This window comes from Terrapene carolina, unplaced genomic scaffold (genome assembly GCF_002925995.2).
Source record: "Terrapene carolina triunguis isolate 2854851 unplaced genomic scaffold, T_m_triunguis-2.0 Scaffold193, whole genome shotgun sequence".
Taxonomy (NCBI): Eukaryota; Metazoa; Chordata; order Testudines; family Emydidae; genus Terrapene; species Terrapene triunguis.
In genome coordinates this window covers 9745434-9764311 of record NW_020664544.1, presented here as the reverse complement: position 1 = coordinate 9764311, position 18878 = coordinate 9745434, and the positions used below count along the sequence as shown (strand labels likewise).

The window sequence follows — 18878 nt, the reverse complement described above, 5'->3', positions numbered from 1 at the left end:
TGACGGCGCGAGGTGCAGGGGGATCAGGCCCAGTGGGGTCACACAGCCCCGACACCGGTGTTGGGGAGATCAGAATCCCGCCCAGCTCGGGAACTGCCACCGGCTACAGCTGCCAAGGCAATTCAAGTTTCCATTCATCCCCTGTGCAATGGGACCTTGCAAGCTCTCCGGGACCGGAACAATCCTTGACTGTCGCTCGGCTGCTCCTCTGTATAAAGAAAGAACCTGTAACCACGCTCCCCTACAAACTTCCTGTTAAGGTGCAGGCACCTCTGGGGTTTCTGTCCTCCTCCCGGCCGGTTAAGAGTTAAAAGGGAGTCCCCCTCCCCCCATATGTTGGAATGCAAACTCAAATCACTGTCACTCTCCAATGCCATCCTCTATGCAAAGCATCGAAAACATTCCTCGCAGAGCACTGGGTTACACACGTGACTCCAACATGCGTGATGAGCGGTCTCCGCAGTGACACTTGCTCTTTTCCCGTGAGCTCTCTCCCAGCATGAGCTGGGCGTAGGTGGTTGAAAAACACGGAGACGCGGCTAACCGGGTGTCTAAAGACACTTGGATAATTGGCTGAGATGTGGAATCGTACGACCCGAGCCTTGGGTGTCCGCAGCGTGGCTCAGAAACCAGCCCTCAACAGAGCGCCGGGAATGCTGCCTTCCGTATGCTGCTTGGCTAATCAGAGATTTGCGGAATGATCCGATGGATGCCAGGAATCACCAGACAAAGGCACCATCACCATCCAGCTAAGATGGGAATATTTTAGCTCCAGTGACAAATTAGCCAGTTTGTGACGAGTCTCTGCCTTCCTCAGGGCATCGCTACGGGTGAGAGTTATGGTGGTTTAGGGGCCTTCTTTGGGAAAGGCAACCGCAGCTCAGCACTTCCTGCGTTTCTAAGACTAGAGGGGTTTTTAACTCCCACCAGATCTCACCTTCCAGGTGTGAGGCTGATCGATTATAGCGAAGGGGCCAAAATCCAGTTTGAAATGGAAACTCCGTTGCAGCCGTAGGGCCCAATCCTGCAAATACCAGGCCCTTGCTTCACTTCACTTCCAAGAATAGGCCCATGAATACTCACGGTAGGGAAGTGAAGCACATGCCTACGGGTTTGCAGAATCAGGGCTTTAATATACATCGGGCTTAATTCTCCATTGCCCCGGACTCAGTTACAGATCAGGGGACTCCAGCGTGGAGTTTACTCCAGATTTACCCTGGTATAATCGACCTTAATCTTATCCCACTCCACATTAGCCAGGATCGCATTCCCACCACAAAAAATAGATGCGACGGGTGCAATATATTACATGATTCCCTGCCTACGCCCACCAGCACGCAACGGTGACCTTGCTGATTTTGGTAATGCTTTCCACAGAGGTAAGGATGCAAAGCAAAAGAGTACATAGCCTTGGGGGTCTGATCCTGCATGCAACTGAGTCAGTGGAAATCGAGGCAGATGGGAACCTTTCCATGCATTTCAACGGGAGAAGGATAAATTCCTACTTGCCCTACACCACCTGTCGCCACTTGCCTCTGTGCAAAGCGGCTGTAAAACACTCTCCAGTCGGAACAGCAGTGCAGGGGCCTGAGGCTCATAGAGTGCAATGGGATCAGGCCCCTCGTTGTTAGCTAGTTTCACTGGGGTGGAGGGGTGTCAGAAGACAGACACCCCCGTCCTTCTGCCATAGTTTCTTGGTCATCACGAACTCTTTGCATCCGACAGGCTGGAGAGCGACAGACTTAGCACTGGGCTGGTCATAGTTCACATTACGGATATTTCACTAATATGCTTTGGAATCCCCGGGGGGAAATGGGCTATCAAAGGTCAGCCATGGTAATGATAAGCCAGATTCTGATCTCAGTTACAGCTTGGGTGAATCCAGAGTGGAGTTACTCCAGTTTTACACTGGGGCAGCAGATCCTAATTTTACCCCACTCCGCATTAGCCGGGCTCGCATCCCCACCACAAAAGGGAGAAAGTAGCCAGCATATTTGCAGGCATCGTTTTCATCCTACACCCACACGCGGAGAAATCATTCCACCATAGCGGAAAGGTCAAGAGTCCTCCTTTTTGTCATCTCTTGCCTTTCACTCACATATCTGGGTTTTGACAGCTTTACAAGAATCACAGAGGACACAGATTTCAACTCAGAATCTTGCTTTGCAAGCTGCCTTTGCTGAACCTTTATGCTTCGGTGCTTGGCAGCGATTTAGCAAGCCCCGAATATACAGTCCCTAGTTAATTTATGAGCTAATGGGACCCAAGAGTGGTATTTTGAATTTCAATCGTATTTTTTCAAAATGTGAGTTCAACTGCAAAGTAAGAGGAGGGTATTTAGCCTTGTGGAGCTGTCATTGGGGAAAAAAAATTCACACACACCGAAAAAATGAAGACAACAGCGAAATCATTTGAAACAGATATTTATTTTATTCAACTTTCACTGGTTTTCAAAACTACAAAAAAAAAAAAAACCCAAGGAGTTAACAATGTCGCATTCGAAAAAGGTCCCAAAACAAAGCCATGCTTTTGTTTTACCTTTTCTTCCTTCAATAGAGTGTCAATAAATAAGTAGATTTAATTAAATAAAAGAAACTCCCAGTTCATGGACGAGGAGATCTCAGGCATTTAAAGACAAACCACAAAAAGAACGTGTTTTTCCAATTACAAAACTCTTGATTTACAAAAGGATCCATGCTTGAGGTCCGAAAATAGAAACAGACAGGCACATTCATTAGCATGCAGTCTTGGCTTTAAGACCCAAAGAGCACCCCACTTTCCCTGCCCCCACAAACATTTCATTGAATTGGCTTGCACACCACATTTCACTTTTTTTGTTTTGTTTTGTTTTTTAAAAAAAAGCCTTAAGAAACAGATAACAGTATCCAAGGTAACAGCCAAAAAGATTCCAAACCTTCACTTTGTTTTTGCAAGTTTTCATGCAAAACGTCAAACATTTCTGCATGCAACATTAGGATGACAATTTTATTTTTGTGCTTCACACAGAGCCGGAAAGATGCCTCCGTCCCTTTCACCAGCACGTATTTCATTCAGCACAGAAGGGTTGATTTACCCTGTACACCAGCAGGTTGCAAGAAGTCCGGATTCCACACCCGGCCCCCCCATGTGCATGGGATTGCACCTCTCGACCGGAATTCCATACCGTTCACTTCCCAGGATCCTCTCAGTACAGCCCCATGATGGCAGCTCCCACGTCCTTAGACGGTCTGCGGTCCTTGACCAAAAAGTTAATCATGCTCTCCGACTTGATGAGCAAGTTGCAGCCCAAAAAGAAGATCCCGAACACCACAGTCAAGGAGAGGATGCAGAGCACCGCAATCTGGACCACCCGCGTAATGTAGAGGCTCCTCTCATCGGGCAGCAGGATGGACGACCCGCCATCGCTGGCCACCACCGAGCTGGTGCCGTTGCAACAACCCATTAAAGTGCCCAGGTCCTGGGTCCTGTTGGAATAAACTCCTTGCTCCATGACAGTCTGGTTGAAAAAGGTCCCGTTCATTTCGCTGGTTTAATCCAGAATCTCCACCCAAGGGGAGAGAGAAAAGCCACTCCTGGTTTGGAGCCAAGACAGGGGCTGGGGTAGGTCCGTCACTACCTCACTCTCCTCACTGCGAAGCGTCAGGTACCGGAGAAACTTCCTCAAGGCAGCAAGCAACTAGGCAGCCAATTTGCGTAGCTGAGAGATGTCTCACTCACTGATTCCTCTATGCAAGGATATTATAAACCTGAGCCCCCAAACAGAGCAGAGAGAGAAGGCAAGGGGTGCACAGGGAGGGGAAATCTACAAGCAAAGAAGCAGGAGATTGCAATTTACCCCGTCCTCAGTCCCCCCAAATCCCTAGTCTCCCCCAGTGCTCTAGGAAAGCGAAGCAGAGATGCACATTCCCAGTCGTGAAATTAACACAGACAGAAGAGGCTGAATCCTGCAGGCTGGGAACTGAACAAATGCAAGTTCCAATCGAAAGTCTATGCGGTGTTAAAAAATCATCACTTGTCAACTCCACCCTCTCTGGTCCCCCAGGACCGCCTCCCCCCCACTCACTGCTGCCCCAACCCACTCCTGACACCCTGCCTCCAGATCAATGATGCCCCCCCACCCACTCCTAGCCCCCACCATGCCCGCTCATTGCTAACCTCCCCCACTCCTGACTGCCCAGACCGGGCTGGCCTCTGCCTGGTCCTGACACACATGCCTATTGCGAGGTACGGCTGTCTCCCACCCATCCCTAGACAAGGCTTTCCCCACTCCTGACCCCCATCCCCACTCACTGCTGCCCGCTCATCCACTCTGGACTCCCCCCAGGTCAGTGCTGCCCCCCTCACATCTCCCCCCCCCAGTTCAGTGCCATCCCACCCATTTCTGGACCCCCAGCCCATGGGCTGTGCCCCCCACGTCTCCCCCACTGGGTCTCCCATGCTTTGAAAAACAACCTGCTGGGAATGTTAAGGCTGCCAAGCTGAGTGCTCAGAAGTTAGGAGGGGGCACAATGAAGGTTGCTCTGCCCCCTCATGCACATACCCTTAGCTCTGCCCCCTTGGGCATGCGCATTATACCAGCCTTAACCACATGCCCGCTTGCTACTTTGTTCACAGGACCCTCGCCCCGTCCAATTCCCAGGATGGACTGGGGAGACAGGGAGCTGAGACCAGCAGGGGCTGAGGAGAGCAGAAGGCAGAGGGAAGAAATGGGCTGACCAGGGGACGGAGGAGAGCAGATGGCGTTCTGAAGAGGTGGGGAATGGAAGAAGAATTTTCAGGTGAGTCCTAGCAATGCCAAAACCCCTTCCCTCACTCCCCTGGCTGGCCTGATCCCCTGGCTACCCCCTATCTCCAGACCTCATCCCCATGAGGTCCCCCCCACAAAATAGTCCGGCCAGGAGTGGAGGGGACTCCTGCTCTGGTCTGTTATTTTGGGGGGATGCATTGGCCCACTGGCTGGACTCTGCCGCTCCGTCATTCTTGTTAGGGGCCTCCTATGTCTGACCTGCCGCAGGAGAGGCCGAGTGGCTGGGACAGACCAGTTGCGGACCGGGGTTCAGAGAGTGCTCCCCACCCCCCGAAATCCATGTAGGGACCAAACCCAGAGGCAGCTGATGCGGATGCTGGGGGCAGAGGTGAGAGCAGGGCCAGCCATTGTCTGTAGCCTGATTTTATTATAACCTTCCTAGGGCTGGCGCGTCACGTCCATCCCCTGGGGAGGGGGGAATCGGCGGGTTGGTTACCAGTCGCTCTGTAAGCTCAATCCCCCAGCAGACAGACCCACCGGCGCAGGGTTAATCTCCACAGTCTGTGCTTTGCGTCCTACAGCCCTTTGATCTTCCATCCCGTCTTCCCGCTGAGCCTTGGGAATTCCTTTACAAAGATGACTCACGCTTCTCGGGACCTGAGCTATTATCCCCGTCTTATAGATACGGAAACCAAGGGGACGTCTACACAGTAAAACAAGACCCGCGGGAGTGAGTCTCAGAACCTGGGTCAACTAGGTCACTCAGGCTTGTGCTACTGGGCTAGAAACAGCGGTGTAGACGTTCCCCTTCGGGGACCCTCCCACCACGCTGGGATTCAGAGCCCGGGCTTTAGCCTGAGCCGGAATGTCTACACTGCTATTTTCAGCCCCATAGAACAGGCCTTGAGTCTGAGACTCGCTGGCGCGGTTTGGGTTTTGCAGTGTAGACGTACCCTAAGGCACAGAGCAGTTTAAGGCCAAACTACAGCCACTGATTTGGGATGTCTCTGATTTTTAGGTACCCGACTTGGGTCACCTTGGGGTCCCCATCCGGGCATCTAAAAATGGAGAGACCCACCCCCAAATCACTGCCCACTTTGGGAAATTTCAGCCTAAGCAACTGGCTCCAAGGCCACGCTGTGAGTAGAATAGAAACCAGGGGCTCCGTTCCCCACTGCCCTGCACCCGGCGCTATCATTTACACTGCACAAAGTGCTACCCAATCAGACTGAGAGCGTTTGGCGCGGGTGCCAATGGTTGCGCACGGTGCAGGACGACTGAGAATCCGGAGATTCCTGGCTCCCTGACCACTGCTCTGACTCCGAAAAGCACACTTCCCCCTAGTCCAAGGACTAGAAACCAGGACTCCCCATTGCCAGACCTCTCTCTACCAACCCGGCGACACTTCCTGTTCGCAGGCGGCCCCCCCCTCGCTATCTGATCTCAGCTGGCTGGTTAGCATTATCCTATTAGCTAACAGTGAACACGCTGGGGCACCATAAAAGGGGAGAACCCTTCTCGAGCTGTCGCTGGCTGGCTTTGTCGTGGTTTCTTTTTTATTTGCTTGGGGTTGGCAGACAAGCCTCTCTCCTTATTGTTACTATAATTATTGGCTGATTCTGCCGTGTGCGGAATGCAGAAGGCTATCGGAGCTGTGGGCTTTAGAATAGGCTTAAATGGAGATTAATAGCAGGAGGGGTGTTGAGAGGGAACTGAAGATGACTGGCTGAGGGAGGGTGAACAGTAACTTTGCAGCAAGGTGGGACAGGACTAAGGGGGGAGGTTTCCTTTCCTTTTAAGGGTGACTTGTAACCCGGAAAGGTATGGGACTCGTGCCCATTTTTGGCTCTTTGTGGCAGATAGAGAAGGCCTGAAAGTTTTAAAAAGCGTATTTTTTAATTGCTTGTTTTTTAACATTCGCTATTCAGGCCTTTCCCTGAAGACCTGCCCACCAGGAAACGTGTAAGGGTATGACCAGCCCTGGGGGAAGAACTGATTTTTCCATTCGCTGACCATCCCAAAGCAAGCCAGCCCATGGTTTGGAGTCGGATGTTCAACCCCAGCCCAAAACGTTTCATGTCGTTCGTAGGGGGTTTCGCTTTTAAATGACAGGGAGGTAAATTTCTAAACAAAAAGTTGTTTTGATGTGAAGATGTAGAAACAAAACACTTTGATTTTTTCCGATTTTTTTTAAGTGTTTTTTTTTCCTGTTGAAACAATTTAGCAAATTCAACACAAATTCACAGAACATTTCGGTCAACCCAGGTTTGTATTTTTCAGCGAAGAAATGGTTCAGATGAAGAGTGGCGCCCAGCTCTAGTTAGGATATCACACATACGCAGGGAAGTTAAAAAGTTTCCTTTCCAGGGTTTATGCACACGTTTACATTTACATGGGAGCAAAGTCCCATCCGCTTAACTGGGGCTACTCACAGCCATACCGAATGCAGATGCCTAAGTCTTTGCCGGATTCAGGCCTTTTATTCCAACTCTTCGGGAGGACAGCTACGTTGGGGAAATAAACTCTGAAAGCTCCTGCTATGCATCTCTGAGTCTTCCAAGGAGACCTCCAATCAAAGCTGGAAAGCCCAGTTTTGGCCTTCCAGACAGAAATAAAATCTTTTAAAAATCCCAACCAGTCTGCCAGGCCTTCCCCCATCCATCGTTCAGAAGCAAAAAAGAGGCACAAACCCTTTTTGCAGGCCACCTTTAAAGTGCCTAAGGAGGGCGTGTTTTTAAAGTTCACGGCAAAGTGGTTAATCTCAGAGCCTGGTGATCAATGCAGAGCGAGAACCTTTTTGGGGGTTTTATTTTATATGTTGATGTTAGGCTAAAAAATGCTTCCTGTGCTGGTATCCTTCCACCTTTCCTTTTTAAAATAAAATAAAAAGAGTCCCTAAGGAAGCAGGAGCTTCAGCCCCTAAAAGTTGAATCCAAAGTTTTCTTGATTGCATCCAATCCAATGACAGGAGTTTGCAAGCCTGGAATTGTTACCATGGTGCAAAACATCCCCTGGCTTCAGAGAAGGGAAGCAAGGTCAAGTGCTATCCTGCAGAGTCTCCCATCCATACTCCACATCAGGATTTTGGAGCAGCCAAAGCAGGGACAGCTCCCGCAGAAACTGGCCCTGGCCCAGATCCTGAAAGGTATTTAATCTCCTCACTTCCACTGATGTGAGGATCTGGGCCCTACTGTTATTCCATGGGATTCACCCTGAGGGCCAATAAACATCTTGACAGGACAGGTGAGAGTTGAAAGCTTCAGGACGGTAAGGGCAAAGACCGGCCATTGGTTATGTTACATTTTGTAGTGAACAGGCTAGACTGTATGTGTACCACTGCCCCCCACTGGATGGAATCAGTAATGCTCAACTGCATATCATAAGCCCTATATTGCTAACACTTAGTGGAGATTCTCCTTTAGCTCAAGTGACTTTTGGAGCAGGACTGGGCGGGGAATGGGCTTTCGGAGCAGAAGGACCTGAGGTCTATCCCTGCTACTGATTGGTCATGGTGGCAATAGAGACATCTTGACGCCAGTTGCCACCCGTCTCCGGTAATGCGTTGCCAGTTATGATTGCTGTTATTTTTAAATGTGCTTGTGACGAGTTCCAGCTTGACAGCCCGGGAGCCTGGAGGCCTCTAGTTCTCCAGAGATCAGGGACAGCGTGAGCAGCAGCAGCGCAAACTCCCCGCACCCTGCGCCACCCAATGTGTCTCCTCAATCCTTCTCATCCTCATGACCCACCCATTCCTTTGGCCTCCGTGCTGGGCCTGCCATGCTGGTGGCAACGTTCTATAAACTGGAAGCCAGCCAGGGACAAGGCGGCCTCCCCCACAGGGGCTAGTCAGCCCTGTCCTGAGCTGGGTGTTGGGCTTAAGAGGAAGGATGCCCAGCAGAGCAGAGGGCCGGAGAAGTGCACAAGGCAGGCAGGGGTGTGTGGCAGGCTCCAGGCAGGAAGGCTGAGGAAGAGGAAGGAGCAAACTAGAGGCTCCCATACGAGGAGGGGCTGAGGGCAGGGAGGGAAAGGAGCGTGGGCCGGGGGACAGGTGAGCCCAGAGGGCGGGCAGAGGAGAGAGGACAGACCCCTGGGGAAAGACAGGGCCGGGCCCAATTGATTAGTGGGGCAAAGGCTTTGTGCTTTGCTTGCTTTGGATTTGGATACCCCAGGAGTGTGGGGGAGTTTTGGTAATGACATAGCCGGAGGGCCCAAGTCACTGCAGCAAAGCACCTCTCCAGTGGGAGGAGGCGGAAGATGGGTGTGGGGAAACTGAGGCAGGAGTGCTGCCGCGCTGGGTGTTGCTGTGGGGGGCAGTGCTCTGGGATGGTGAGCCTCGTAACACTGTCTCCATAGGCACCTGACTAAGACCAGCTCGTTCCAGACCACAAAATGCCAAGCCCTGCTGGTCACTGCCACTCTGAGCAGCATTTGACCCAGGGCTGATGGGGGGTGGGAGACATTGTACGTGGGCCCTAAACTCAGGGAGGCCTAACATGCCTGTAACTGGGGTGAAATGGGTGGGGGCGGGGCCCCAAATGTCTCTCAACAGGACTGCTTTGACCCTGTCTACTAGCACCAGTCCCATGGGCCAGCCAGTCCTCCAACGGTGAGCGGAGGGTGGATGTACGAGGTGGAATTTCCTGCGTTGTGCAGAAGTTTTGTTCATTCCAGCATTTTGTGTGTGACAGTCAGGGGTTATCAGGGATCATTCCCCCCAAGAAGTTAACCTGGTATGAAAATCCTCTGTCACAGATCCCTGGAGCTGAGGAAGGATCGAGTTCCTGCGCGCTCACTGGCTCTCCCTGAGGCTGGCAAAGTCTGGGAAGTTCCCGGCATAGATCTCATGATTAGAAGGAACCCTTATGAGGAGACCCACCAAGGTGCTGCAGGGAGTCACTGGCACAGCTGGGAAAAGAACCCAGGAGTCCTGAGTCACCAGCCCATGCTTTAGCCACAAGACCAGCCTTCCCCACCACAAAGGCCTGTCTTCAGCTGTTCGGGGTCTTTTTATTGCCCTCTAGCAAGGCACTGCTGCTCCCCAGAAGCTCTGAGGCTGGCTGGCCGGGGAGACACAAAACCACAGTTACTTTCCCTAATACAAGGGAAGGAGGCCAGAGAGGTTTAGTATACGGCACCAGCCGTAATGGTACACTGCCCTCCTGAAGCACCTGCCGTCCCAGCCGTGGATCAAGACCCTATAGTGTTGGGAGCTGCACAAACACAGAACAAAAAGACAGTCTCTGCCCCAAACAGCTGACAGTCTCAGTAATCGAACTCAGGAAAGGGCACTGGCTTAAGAGTCAAGAGACCTGGGTTCTGTTCCTGGCTCTGCCACTGATCTGCAGCATGACCTTGGGCAAGTCACTTCACCGCCCCCGTGCCTCAGTTTCCCCGCCTCTTGTCTATTTCGATTGGAAGCGGTCTGAGGCAGGAGCCGTCTCTCATTACCTGTTGGTACAGCGCCTGGCTTCTGGAGCCGATGCCTGCGTTGCAATCACGAGGTCATACTTCCTCCCAGAAGGGGAGGTCTTGGGAGCTGTTCCTGCTCATCTCTGCCACCCACCTGTGACGGGGCATCAGGAGCTGGTGCAACGGGGCTAAGCAGAGCAAACTTCAGCCAGATAAGGTACATCCCAACTGGTCGGGGCCCTGCCCCTGATTGCCAGCCTAGTGCTGGAGCAAGGACCCCTGAGCCCAGCCAGAGCCATGCATCGGATGGCAGAGAACCAACCCCCCCAATATACCTGCACCCAACCAGACACCCTGGGCAGCCCAGAGCGGAGACCCCCCACCACAGCGTGGAGATCCCTTAGCAAAGCCCACCTCACCCAGAGGCTCCCTGGGCCCAGCCACACTGGGGGGGTCAGGCCCGGGCGTGGAAGGAGCTGTCTCTGCAGGATCACATAGTGCAGCAAATAACCCTCCGTTCATTTCACTCCCAATTTAAGAAGCTTTTGCCCCCTCTAGTGGCTGCAGCCTGGCAGTAGCCGTCCTTGTGTCTCTTTGCCAGGGAGTTTTATGGTCAGCTTTGTGGGGCCCCAGGTCTGGCCAGATGCTTTGTAGGCCAGGGGTGACCTGGTGCGGTGGGGTCGGAGTCTCATGTCTGAATGGGGCAGGGGGGAAGAGACGGCTCCAAGTCCCGCACAGCTCCTGAGGGCAGGGGAAGGCCTCACGCCACCCTTGAGTTGCCTCTTCTAGGTGTGCGCTAGGGAGTACTCGGGGTGCGGGAGGCTATGCAGCAGGGGGCAGGGACGACGAGAGGCGGGGAAGCCGGTACAAATTACCGGGGCCTGGTGGTCCGGAAGGGGGCCCTGGGCACGGCTTCCTCCCCCCCTTGTCGGCCCTGTTTAGCCGGTCCGCCCTTGCTGGGGGGCCCGAAAAAAATTTTCACCGGGGCCCGAACCCACTCTCGGCAACCCTGGCAGGGGGTCCGGGAAGGGTGAGGTAAACGCAGAGGGAGGCCAATCCAGATGTTCAAGGCACACTCTGCACACGTCCCCGTAACCGCTCCGAATGAATAACTCTGCATAAGGAGAGGAAGTGCTGAGCAACCCACTGCACGGTGGGTGTGATACAGTCTCTGGAGTCCTTGGAGCAAGGCTGGATCCCAAAGCCATTCTGCACCAGTTAGTCAAATAGGAACACAGCCTTGCACACTGGTCCAGGGCAGGTTTCAGGAAGGGAAATGGAGCGTGACCAAATCAGGAAGAGGAGGGGGATGAGGCATTTCTAGAACAAACAACAGAAAGATCCAAAACGTGAGCAGGGCCGGCTCCAGCTTTTTTGCCGCCCCAAGCGGCGAAGGGGGAAAAAAAACGATTGAGCTGCCGCCGAAGTGCCGCCAAGGAGGAAGAGAGGGAGTGAAGGACCCCCCCCGCCGCCAAATTGCCACCGGAGACCCGGCCGTGCCGCCCCAATAGCAGATGGAGTGCCGCCCCTTTCTACTGGCCGCCCCAGGCACCTGCTTCCTTTGCTGGTGCCTGGAGCCGGCCCTGAACACAAGTCCTCATAGGACTGGGGGACTTCAACTACCCAGGCATCTGTTGGAAAAGTTACATGGCAAAACAGAATTCCCAGTGAGCTCTTGGAATGTCCCGGGGACAGCTTTTTGTTTCAGAAAGTGGAGGAAGTCACCATTTTAGACTTGGTTCTGACTAACCGGAGGAATCGGTAGTGACTCTGCAGAAAGAACAGGAGTACTTGTGGCACCTTAGACAATTTGGGTGCAAGTGCTCAGGATAGATTTCATGATTCTATGGAAAGGAAGGTGTGAAAGCAGCAGACTAAGGCCAACGGACTTCCAAAAAACCAGACGTTAGCAAGCGCTGAGAACTTGCAGGTAAATGAGTTACGCTAGCAAGGGACATAAAAGGCAAGGAGAAGAGGTTCTATTAGCATTAGCATTAGCAGCAAGAGAAAGACAAAGGAAAGTGTAGATCCTCTACTTAATGGGGAAAGAGAGCTAGTAACTGGTGACATCAAGAAGGCTGAGGGCTTTAATGCCTATTTTGCTTCGGTCTTCGCTAAAAAGGTTAATGACCAGATAGTCAACAAAATGAATATTAACAACAAGGGGGAAGGAACGCAAAATAGGTAAAGAACAGGCTAAAGAATATTTAGATATGTTAGAGGTATTCAAGTCAGCAGGGACTGATGAAATTCACCCTAAGTACATAAGGAACTAGCTAAAGCAATCTCGGACCCATTAGCAGTTATCTTCAAGAACTCCTGGAGGATGGGTGAGGTCCCAGAGGAGTGGAGAAGGGCAAATCTAGGACCTCTCTTTAAAAGAGGGGACAAAGAAGACCCAGAGACTTATAGACCAGTCAGCCTGACTTTGATACCTGGAAAGATACTGGAACAAATTATTAAACAATTTGTGAGCATCTAAAAGATAATAAGATTAAAATAGTGAAGAACAAACCATGCCAAACCAACCTAATTTCCTTCTTTGACAGGTTTCTAGCCTAGCAGATGGGGGGAAGCAGTAGACTTGATATAACTTGATTTTAATACGGTTTTTGACACAGTTCCACATGACATTCTCATAAACAAATTACGGAAATGCGGTCTAGATGAAATTACTATGAGGTGGGTGCACAACTGGTTGAAGGACTGTACTCAGAGACTAGTTATCAATGTTTTGCTGTCAGCCTGGGAAGTGGATCTAGTGGGGTCCCACAGGGGTCAGTCCTGGGTCCGGTACTATTCAATATTTTCATTTAATGATTTGGATGATGAAGCGGAGAGCATGCTGATCAAATTTGCAGATGACGCCAAGCTGGGAGGGGTTGCAAGACTTTGGAGGACAGGCTTAGAATTCAAAATGACCTTGACAAATTGGAGAACTGGTCTGAGTTCAACAAGATGAAATTCGGTAAAAACAAGTGCAAAGTTCTTCACTTAGGAAGGAAAAATCAAATGGACAACTACAAAATTGGTAACAAGTGGCTAGGCGATAGTCCTGCTGATAAGGATCTGGGGGCTATAGTAGATCACAAATTGAACATGAATCAACAGTGTGATGCATTGCAAAAAAAGCTAATGTCATTCTGGGCTGTATTAACAGGAGTGTCATATGTAAGACACGGAAGGTCATTGTCCCGCTCTATTCGGCATTGGAGAGGCCCCAGCTGAAGTTCTGCATCCAGTTCTGGGTGCCACGCTAGGAAAGATGTGAAGAGAGGCCAGGAAAGAGCAGCAAAAAAATGATAAAAGGGTTAGAAAATCTGACCTCTGAGGAAAGGTTAAAAAAACCGGGCATGAGTCTTGAGTAAAGACGGAGAGGGGGAACCTGATAAGTCTTTGACTATGTTAAGGAATGTTACAAAGAGGACAGTGATCAATTGTTCTCCATCTCCACTGAAGGTAAGACAAGAAGCAATGGGCTTAATCTGCAGCAAGGGAGATTTAGGTGAGATATTAGGAAAAATTTTCCAACTCTCAGAATAGTTGAGCTCTGGAGGTTGTGGAATCCTGTCATTCAAGGTTTTTAAGAACAGGCTGGACAAACCTCTGTCAGGGATGGGCTACGTTTACTGGTCCTGCCTCAGCGCAGGGGGCTGGACTGGATGACCTCTCGAGGTCCCTTCCAGCCCCACATTTCTATGATTCTATGACCGCAGAGGGGACTGGGAAGCTGAATAAAGATGGGCCAGGACACCAAACTGCCCTTTACAGGACATCCCCCAGCTCTTCAAAGAGAGGGAGTTGGGGTCTTTAAGGCCTCAGTGGGGCGTCTCAGCCTAAAGACCATCTCCATAAACACCAGCCAGTCGAGACGATTAAAGTCTTTACAGTGTTACTGTTGTGGGTAGTGAATGTTACCGTGATACTTACAGGATTCCTGCTAGTTTTCTTTGAGTGCTTGAAGCAGGGGAATTAACCGGAAATTCCATGTTAGAACAGCACTAAGGGGGATATCATCAAGAGGACAAAAAGTTCAGTGTGAGGCCAGACACTTTTCTCAATGACTTTTTCCTGCATCTGCTCAGCAGCAGTGTGCCCATGAGGACACTAGGGGGCAGCACCAGAACACCATGGAAAGGACCCGGGGGCAGCTGAGGGACCCAATGAGGGTTCAGGACACGTGTTTTGAAAATTGGTGCCCCTGGAGAGGAAGCCGGGCAGAGTCAGTCACTCACACCACTAGTGGCCTGCCGCCCTTCCCTGCTGTCCCAGGCCCAGGCCCCTTGGTAGCTCTGCCCATGCACTTCGCTTGCATCCTCCCAAGTTGTTGCAGGGTTCTGTGCATGCTAGAACGTGGGGGTGGAGAGGGGCAGGAATCGCATGGGGGAACAGGGCAGAAAGGTTTCTATAACCACTAGTCCACACTCCCTTCCAGACCCTGCACTTGAACTCAGGCCTCCTGACTCTCTATGTTCCTCTGCTGTCAGCAATTAGCTGTGAAACCCACTGTCAACGCACGTCTCATCCTCCGACGACGGGTCCACATCGAGGAGAACAGCCTACAACTGCTACCGGTTACTCTGTTAGCTTAAGCGGCAGAGCTTAAGGGCCTGGCCGTGCTGACGACCTGGGGGTGCCAATCTGGGTCCGTGTGAGGCAGCTGACTGCTTCTCTGGAGAACTGGATTCTATCCCTGCCTACGTTCCTGGGTGATGCCAGGCGAGTCACTTAAATCAAACTTTTCACCAGTGGTCACTAATGGTGTATTCCTCGTTGTCTAGGTGCCTAGCTTGAGACGGGTGGGGGGTCTGAGGTGCAGAAGTGCTGGACGCTCACAGCTGCAGCAGAAGACACGGAGCTGTGCCCCGAGCACATCACTGTAAAAATGCTAAGTCCTGTGACGATTCCCAGGCCCCAGTTGTCTCGAGTTGAGCTCTCAAAACACTTTTGACACTTTTGGCCTTAATCTCGCTGGGCCTAGGTTCTCCATCAGAAAAACGAGGCTAACAGCAGCCCCTCATGTGAAGAGGTTGTGAAAATAAATTTATGAATGTCTGTGAAGCACTCTGGTACTCCGGTGAACGCCCACCAGAAGCATCCGGGGGGGAATCAATCATTCTGTATTGAGTGCAGGCTTTGGAGGCGGGTGCGTTAAATAAGACCTGAGCTGCCCTTTGAATGAGCAGGATAGAAAGAAATGTCAAATACCTGCCTCTTCTGTGAGCACTGTCCATGCTGTGTGCTGAGCCAGGGAGGGTCCAGTGGCAAACAAAATAGTATGTGATCGTGTCATTAAAGATTGTATCGTTGGCATGCATACGTACAAAGGTGGCCCGTTGGCATGCATACGCACAAAAGGGGGCCCATTGGCATGCATATACACAAAGAGGGCCAATGAAAGGTACCTGGGCAACCTTAGTTCTGGCACTTCCTAACTGCCAAGTGCTTGACTTCGCAACCTGAATTTTTTTTGAACCACAGTTTGTATGGAAGTGTTTTTATTACAGTAGAATCCAGAGATCCCGATCAGGGCTGGAGCGTGCTGGGTTCTGGATGGACACATAGTGAGAGACGGTCTCTGCCCTGAAGAGGTCATCGTCCAACTAGACAAAGGGGAAGAGTGAAAATAGAGGTAGATGAAAGTGAAGTTACTTGCCCAACATCTCGTAACAGGCAGCAGCAAAGCCTGGAAGAGAACCAGGGGTTCCTGGGTCCCTAATCTGGTGCACCAGCCACTCGGTCCTTGCACCTACAAACGTTCTCTGACTCTTTCTCCAGTACCCACTCCCAGCTACTTGGACCCAGGGCTGGGTTCGGTTTCCCATGCTAAGGGCGTGTGTTTGCTCAACACCACCTTTGGTCTCTTACTCTGTGTGTGTGTGTGTGTGCAGTACTCAGCACATGTGTGTATACAGTACCCAGCACGTGTGTGTGTGTGTGTGTGTAGACAGTACCCAGCACGTGTGTGTACAGTACCCACCATATGTGTGTGCACAGTACCCAGCACGTGTGTATGTGTGTGTGTGTGCACAGTACCCAGCGTGTGTGTGTACAGTATCCAGCACACGTGTGTGCACAGTACCCAGCACACGTGTGTGTGTACAGTACCCAGCCCGTGTGTGTGTGTGTGTACAGTACCCAGCACGTGTGTGTGTAGACAGTACCCAGCACGTGTGTGTGTGTGTGTGTGTGTGTGTACAGTACCCAGCACGTGTGTGTGTAGACAGTACCCAGCACGTGTGTGTGTACAGTACCCAGCACATGTGGGTGCACAGTACCCAGCACGTGTGTGTGTGTGTTTGTGTACAGTACCCAGCACATATGTGTGTGTGTGTACACAGTACCCAGCATGTGTGTGTGTGTGTGTGTACAGTACCCAGCACATGTGTGTGCACAGTACCCAGCACATGTGTGTGTGTGTACACAGTACCCAGCACGTGTGTGTGTGTGTGTGTACAGTACCCAGCACGTGTGTGTGTGTGTGTGTGTGTGTGTGTGTGTACAGTACCCAGCACAACAGGGCCCTGATCCTGACTGGCCTGTAGCTGCTCCTGTAATATAACTATCGCTGATCCAGACACAGTCAGTCAATTTGCCCAGCTGCAGTGGCGATTTGGGCTCCTTTGCCAAAGAGCTGGTGCTAAATCACTCCGAAGGCTGTGGAAAGCAGGTGGTTGCGGGGCTAAGATCTCCGATTTTCCGGCCACTCGTGTGCTGAGTTGGCATGAGGCATATCTACCAACAGCTCATCCTCACTCAAGTGCTCCAGCGGCTTGGAAAGGGGAAGGGCTGGAGGAAGAGGAAAACAGACGTGTCCTTCTCTTTCACCCCCTGCCTCGTGTTATTGTTAGGGTAGCATCTAGCTACCTCGAGCAAGGATCGGGGGTCCCCACTGTGCTAGGTGCGGTATAGACAGACAGAGGCAAACGGTGCCCCAGGGAAGGACACAACAGGGCAGGGCTGGGGTGGGAGAGCACAGTCGTATACGGATTCATCGCTTGGCTCATCCAGTCTCACCTGCTGCCTAGCACGGGCCGGGGCACCTCGCCCAGTGACTCCTGCACCCAGCCCAGCAGCTCTGACTGAGCTAGACTGTATCTTTTGGAAAGAGACCCAGCTTTGATTTACAGACTGTGAGTGATGGAGCATGTCCTGGGGCCATGCGCACAGGGGCTGCTCCCCAACAGAGGGGAGGGAGCAGAGACCGACTGTCCCAGCCCCTACTGGCCCCAAATAGCATCCTTCCAAGGGAAGGCTAAACCTGCCAGTGCCAGGGAGCTGCTGGGGGAGTGGCAGGGCCCCCCGGGGCTGTGCAGGGGTGTTCAGTCCCTGCTCTGGAGCGCTTCCACTCTTAGGCCTGGTCTACACTACGACTTTAATTCGGATTTAGCTGCGTTAATCCGAATTAATCCTTAACCCGTCCACACAACGGAGCCAGTTACTTCGAATTAAAGGGTGCTTAAAATCGATTTCTGTACTCCACCCCGACGAGCGGAGTAGCACCAAAATCGATTTTGTAAATTCGAATTAGGGGTAGTGTGGCCGCACACCACCGAATTAATGTGGTTAAAATTAATGGGGTAGTGTGGCCGCACACCACCGAATTAATGTGGTTAAAAACCGAATTAATGTGCTTAGTGTGGCCGCGCACAATCGAATTTATACAATCTGTTTCCCAAATTCGAATTATCTAAATTCGAATTAATCTCGTAGTGTAGACGTACCCTTAGTACTAGAGGTTCATTTCCTTGTGGCTTCTGGCCCCTTCCAGCCATGCTCCAAGGACTGGTAGGACTCCGGGCTCTGGGCAGATCCAAAAGGATCAGAGATTTCCCCAGATCGGACAAGCCCCCGCAAAGTTGGGATACTTCCGCACAGTCGAGCTGGGTCTGAGACCCAAAGCGTCTCTCACACCAGTGTAAATCTGGAGTGACTCCACTTCGGTCAACGAGGTAAAACTGGTGCAGCTAGGGGGAGAATCAGGCCCCAAGTTCTGAACCCGGTCTAAACGTCCTCCGCCTTTGGGACGGCGGGATCCAAACGCAGCCCCCTGCTGCCGGGCTGCTGTCCGGTCAGACCCCGAGTCGGATCCCCCCCCAGCATCACGCCAGTAACTTCAGCGGAGTTACTCCGGAGTTACACCAGTGTCGGCCAGAGGAGAACTGGGGCTGTTGGGTGTTTTGCACCCCGGAGTTTGGGGGTGACTCGAAAGGGTTTGGATCCAGGCTGCATCTCTAGCTAGAGCAGAGGCAGAGACTAAAGGCAGGCTCTGGCCCCAGCGTGGCTGCAGGCCGGGGGTCACGGGGCTGGGTTTATAAGGCCCTGGGAGGAGGAGACGGAGGGAGAGGCAGGAGCGCTGGGCTGCAGGCAGACAGGCGGGGGCAGTCGCTGACTCAAAGCTGACGGCGGAGTTTCCTCCAGGCAGCCCGGGCTCTGGCTCAGCCCAGCCGCGGATCTCATGCCCTCCGCCTCATGATTCATCCCCCAAGCGGCTCAAAAGCTCCGGCAGCCCCAGCCCCGGGCTCCAGCCCTCGCCGCCGCCCCACCGCCGCGGTCCAGCCGCGGAGAAGATGCCGGGGCTCCGCCTGGCTCTGCGGACCCTGGTGCTGGCGCTGTGCGCGGCGGGACTCCAGGGTAGGTTCTTACGCTGCCTGGCGGCCGCGCTGGGTGACCCTGGGGCCGCGCTGGGTTACCCCGGGGCCGCGCTGGGTTACCCCGGGGC

General features: G+C 52.3%; 2 protein-coding genes across 2 annotated transcripts in view; one reads left to right on the top strand and one right to left on the bottom strand.

Annotated features, from left to right (window-relative positions):
• Positions 1-3184: 3184 nt before the first annotated feature.
• Positions 3185-3520, bottom strand: RPRML (reprimo like). Its single transcript, XM_024219155.2, has one exon. The coding sequence runs from the start codon at positions 3518-3520 to the stop codon at positions 3185-3187; it is 336 nt and encodes a 111-aa protein (XP_024074923.1).
• A 15012-nt stretch (positions 3521-18532) lies between these two features.
• Positions 18533-18878, top strand: part of ITGB3 (integrin subunit beta 3) — a 40508-nt gene continuing 40162 nt past the window's right edge. Inside the window, exon 1 of the mRNA XM_026654792.2 lies at positions 18533-18790. Within this exon, the coding sequence (XP_026510577.1) occupies positions 18727-18790 (64 nt within the window). The 5' untranslated portion in view covers positions 18533-18726. The remainder of the gene's footprint in view (positions 18791-18878) is intronic.

Bases quoted from the DNA above. Each gene is read 5' to 3' on its own strand.
- RPRML (XM_024219155.2), bottom strand. From the start codon at position 3,520: ATGAACGGGACCTTTTTCAACCAGACTGTCATGGAGCAAGGAGTTTAT.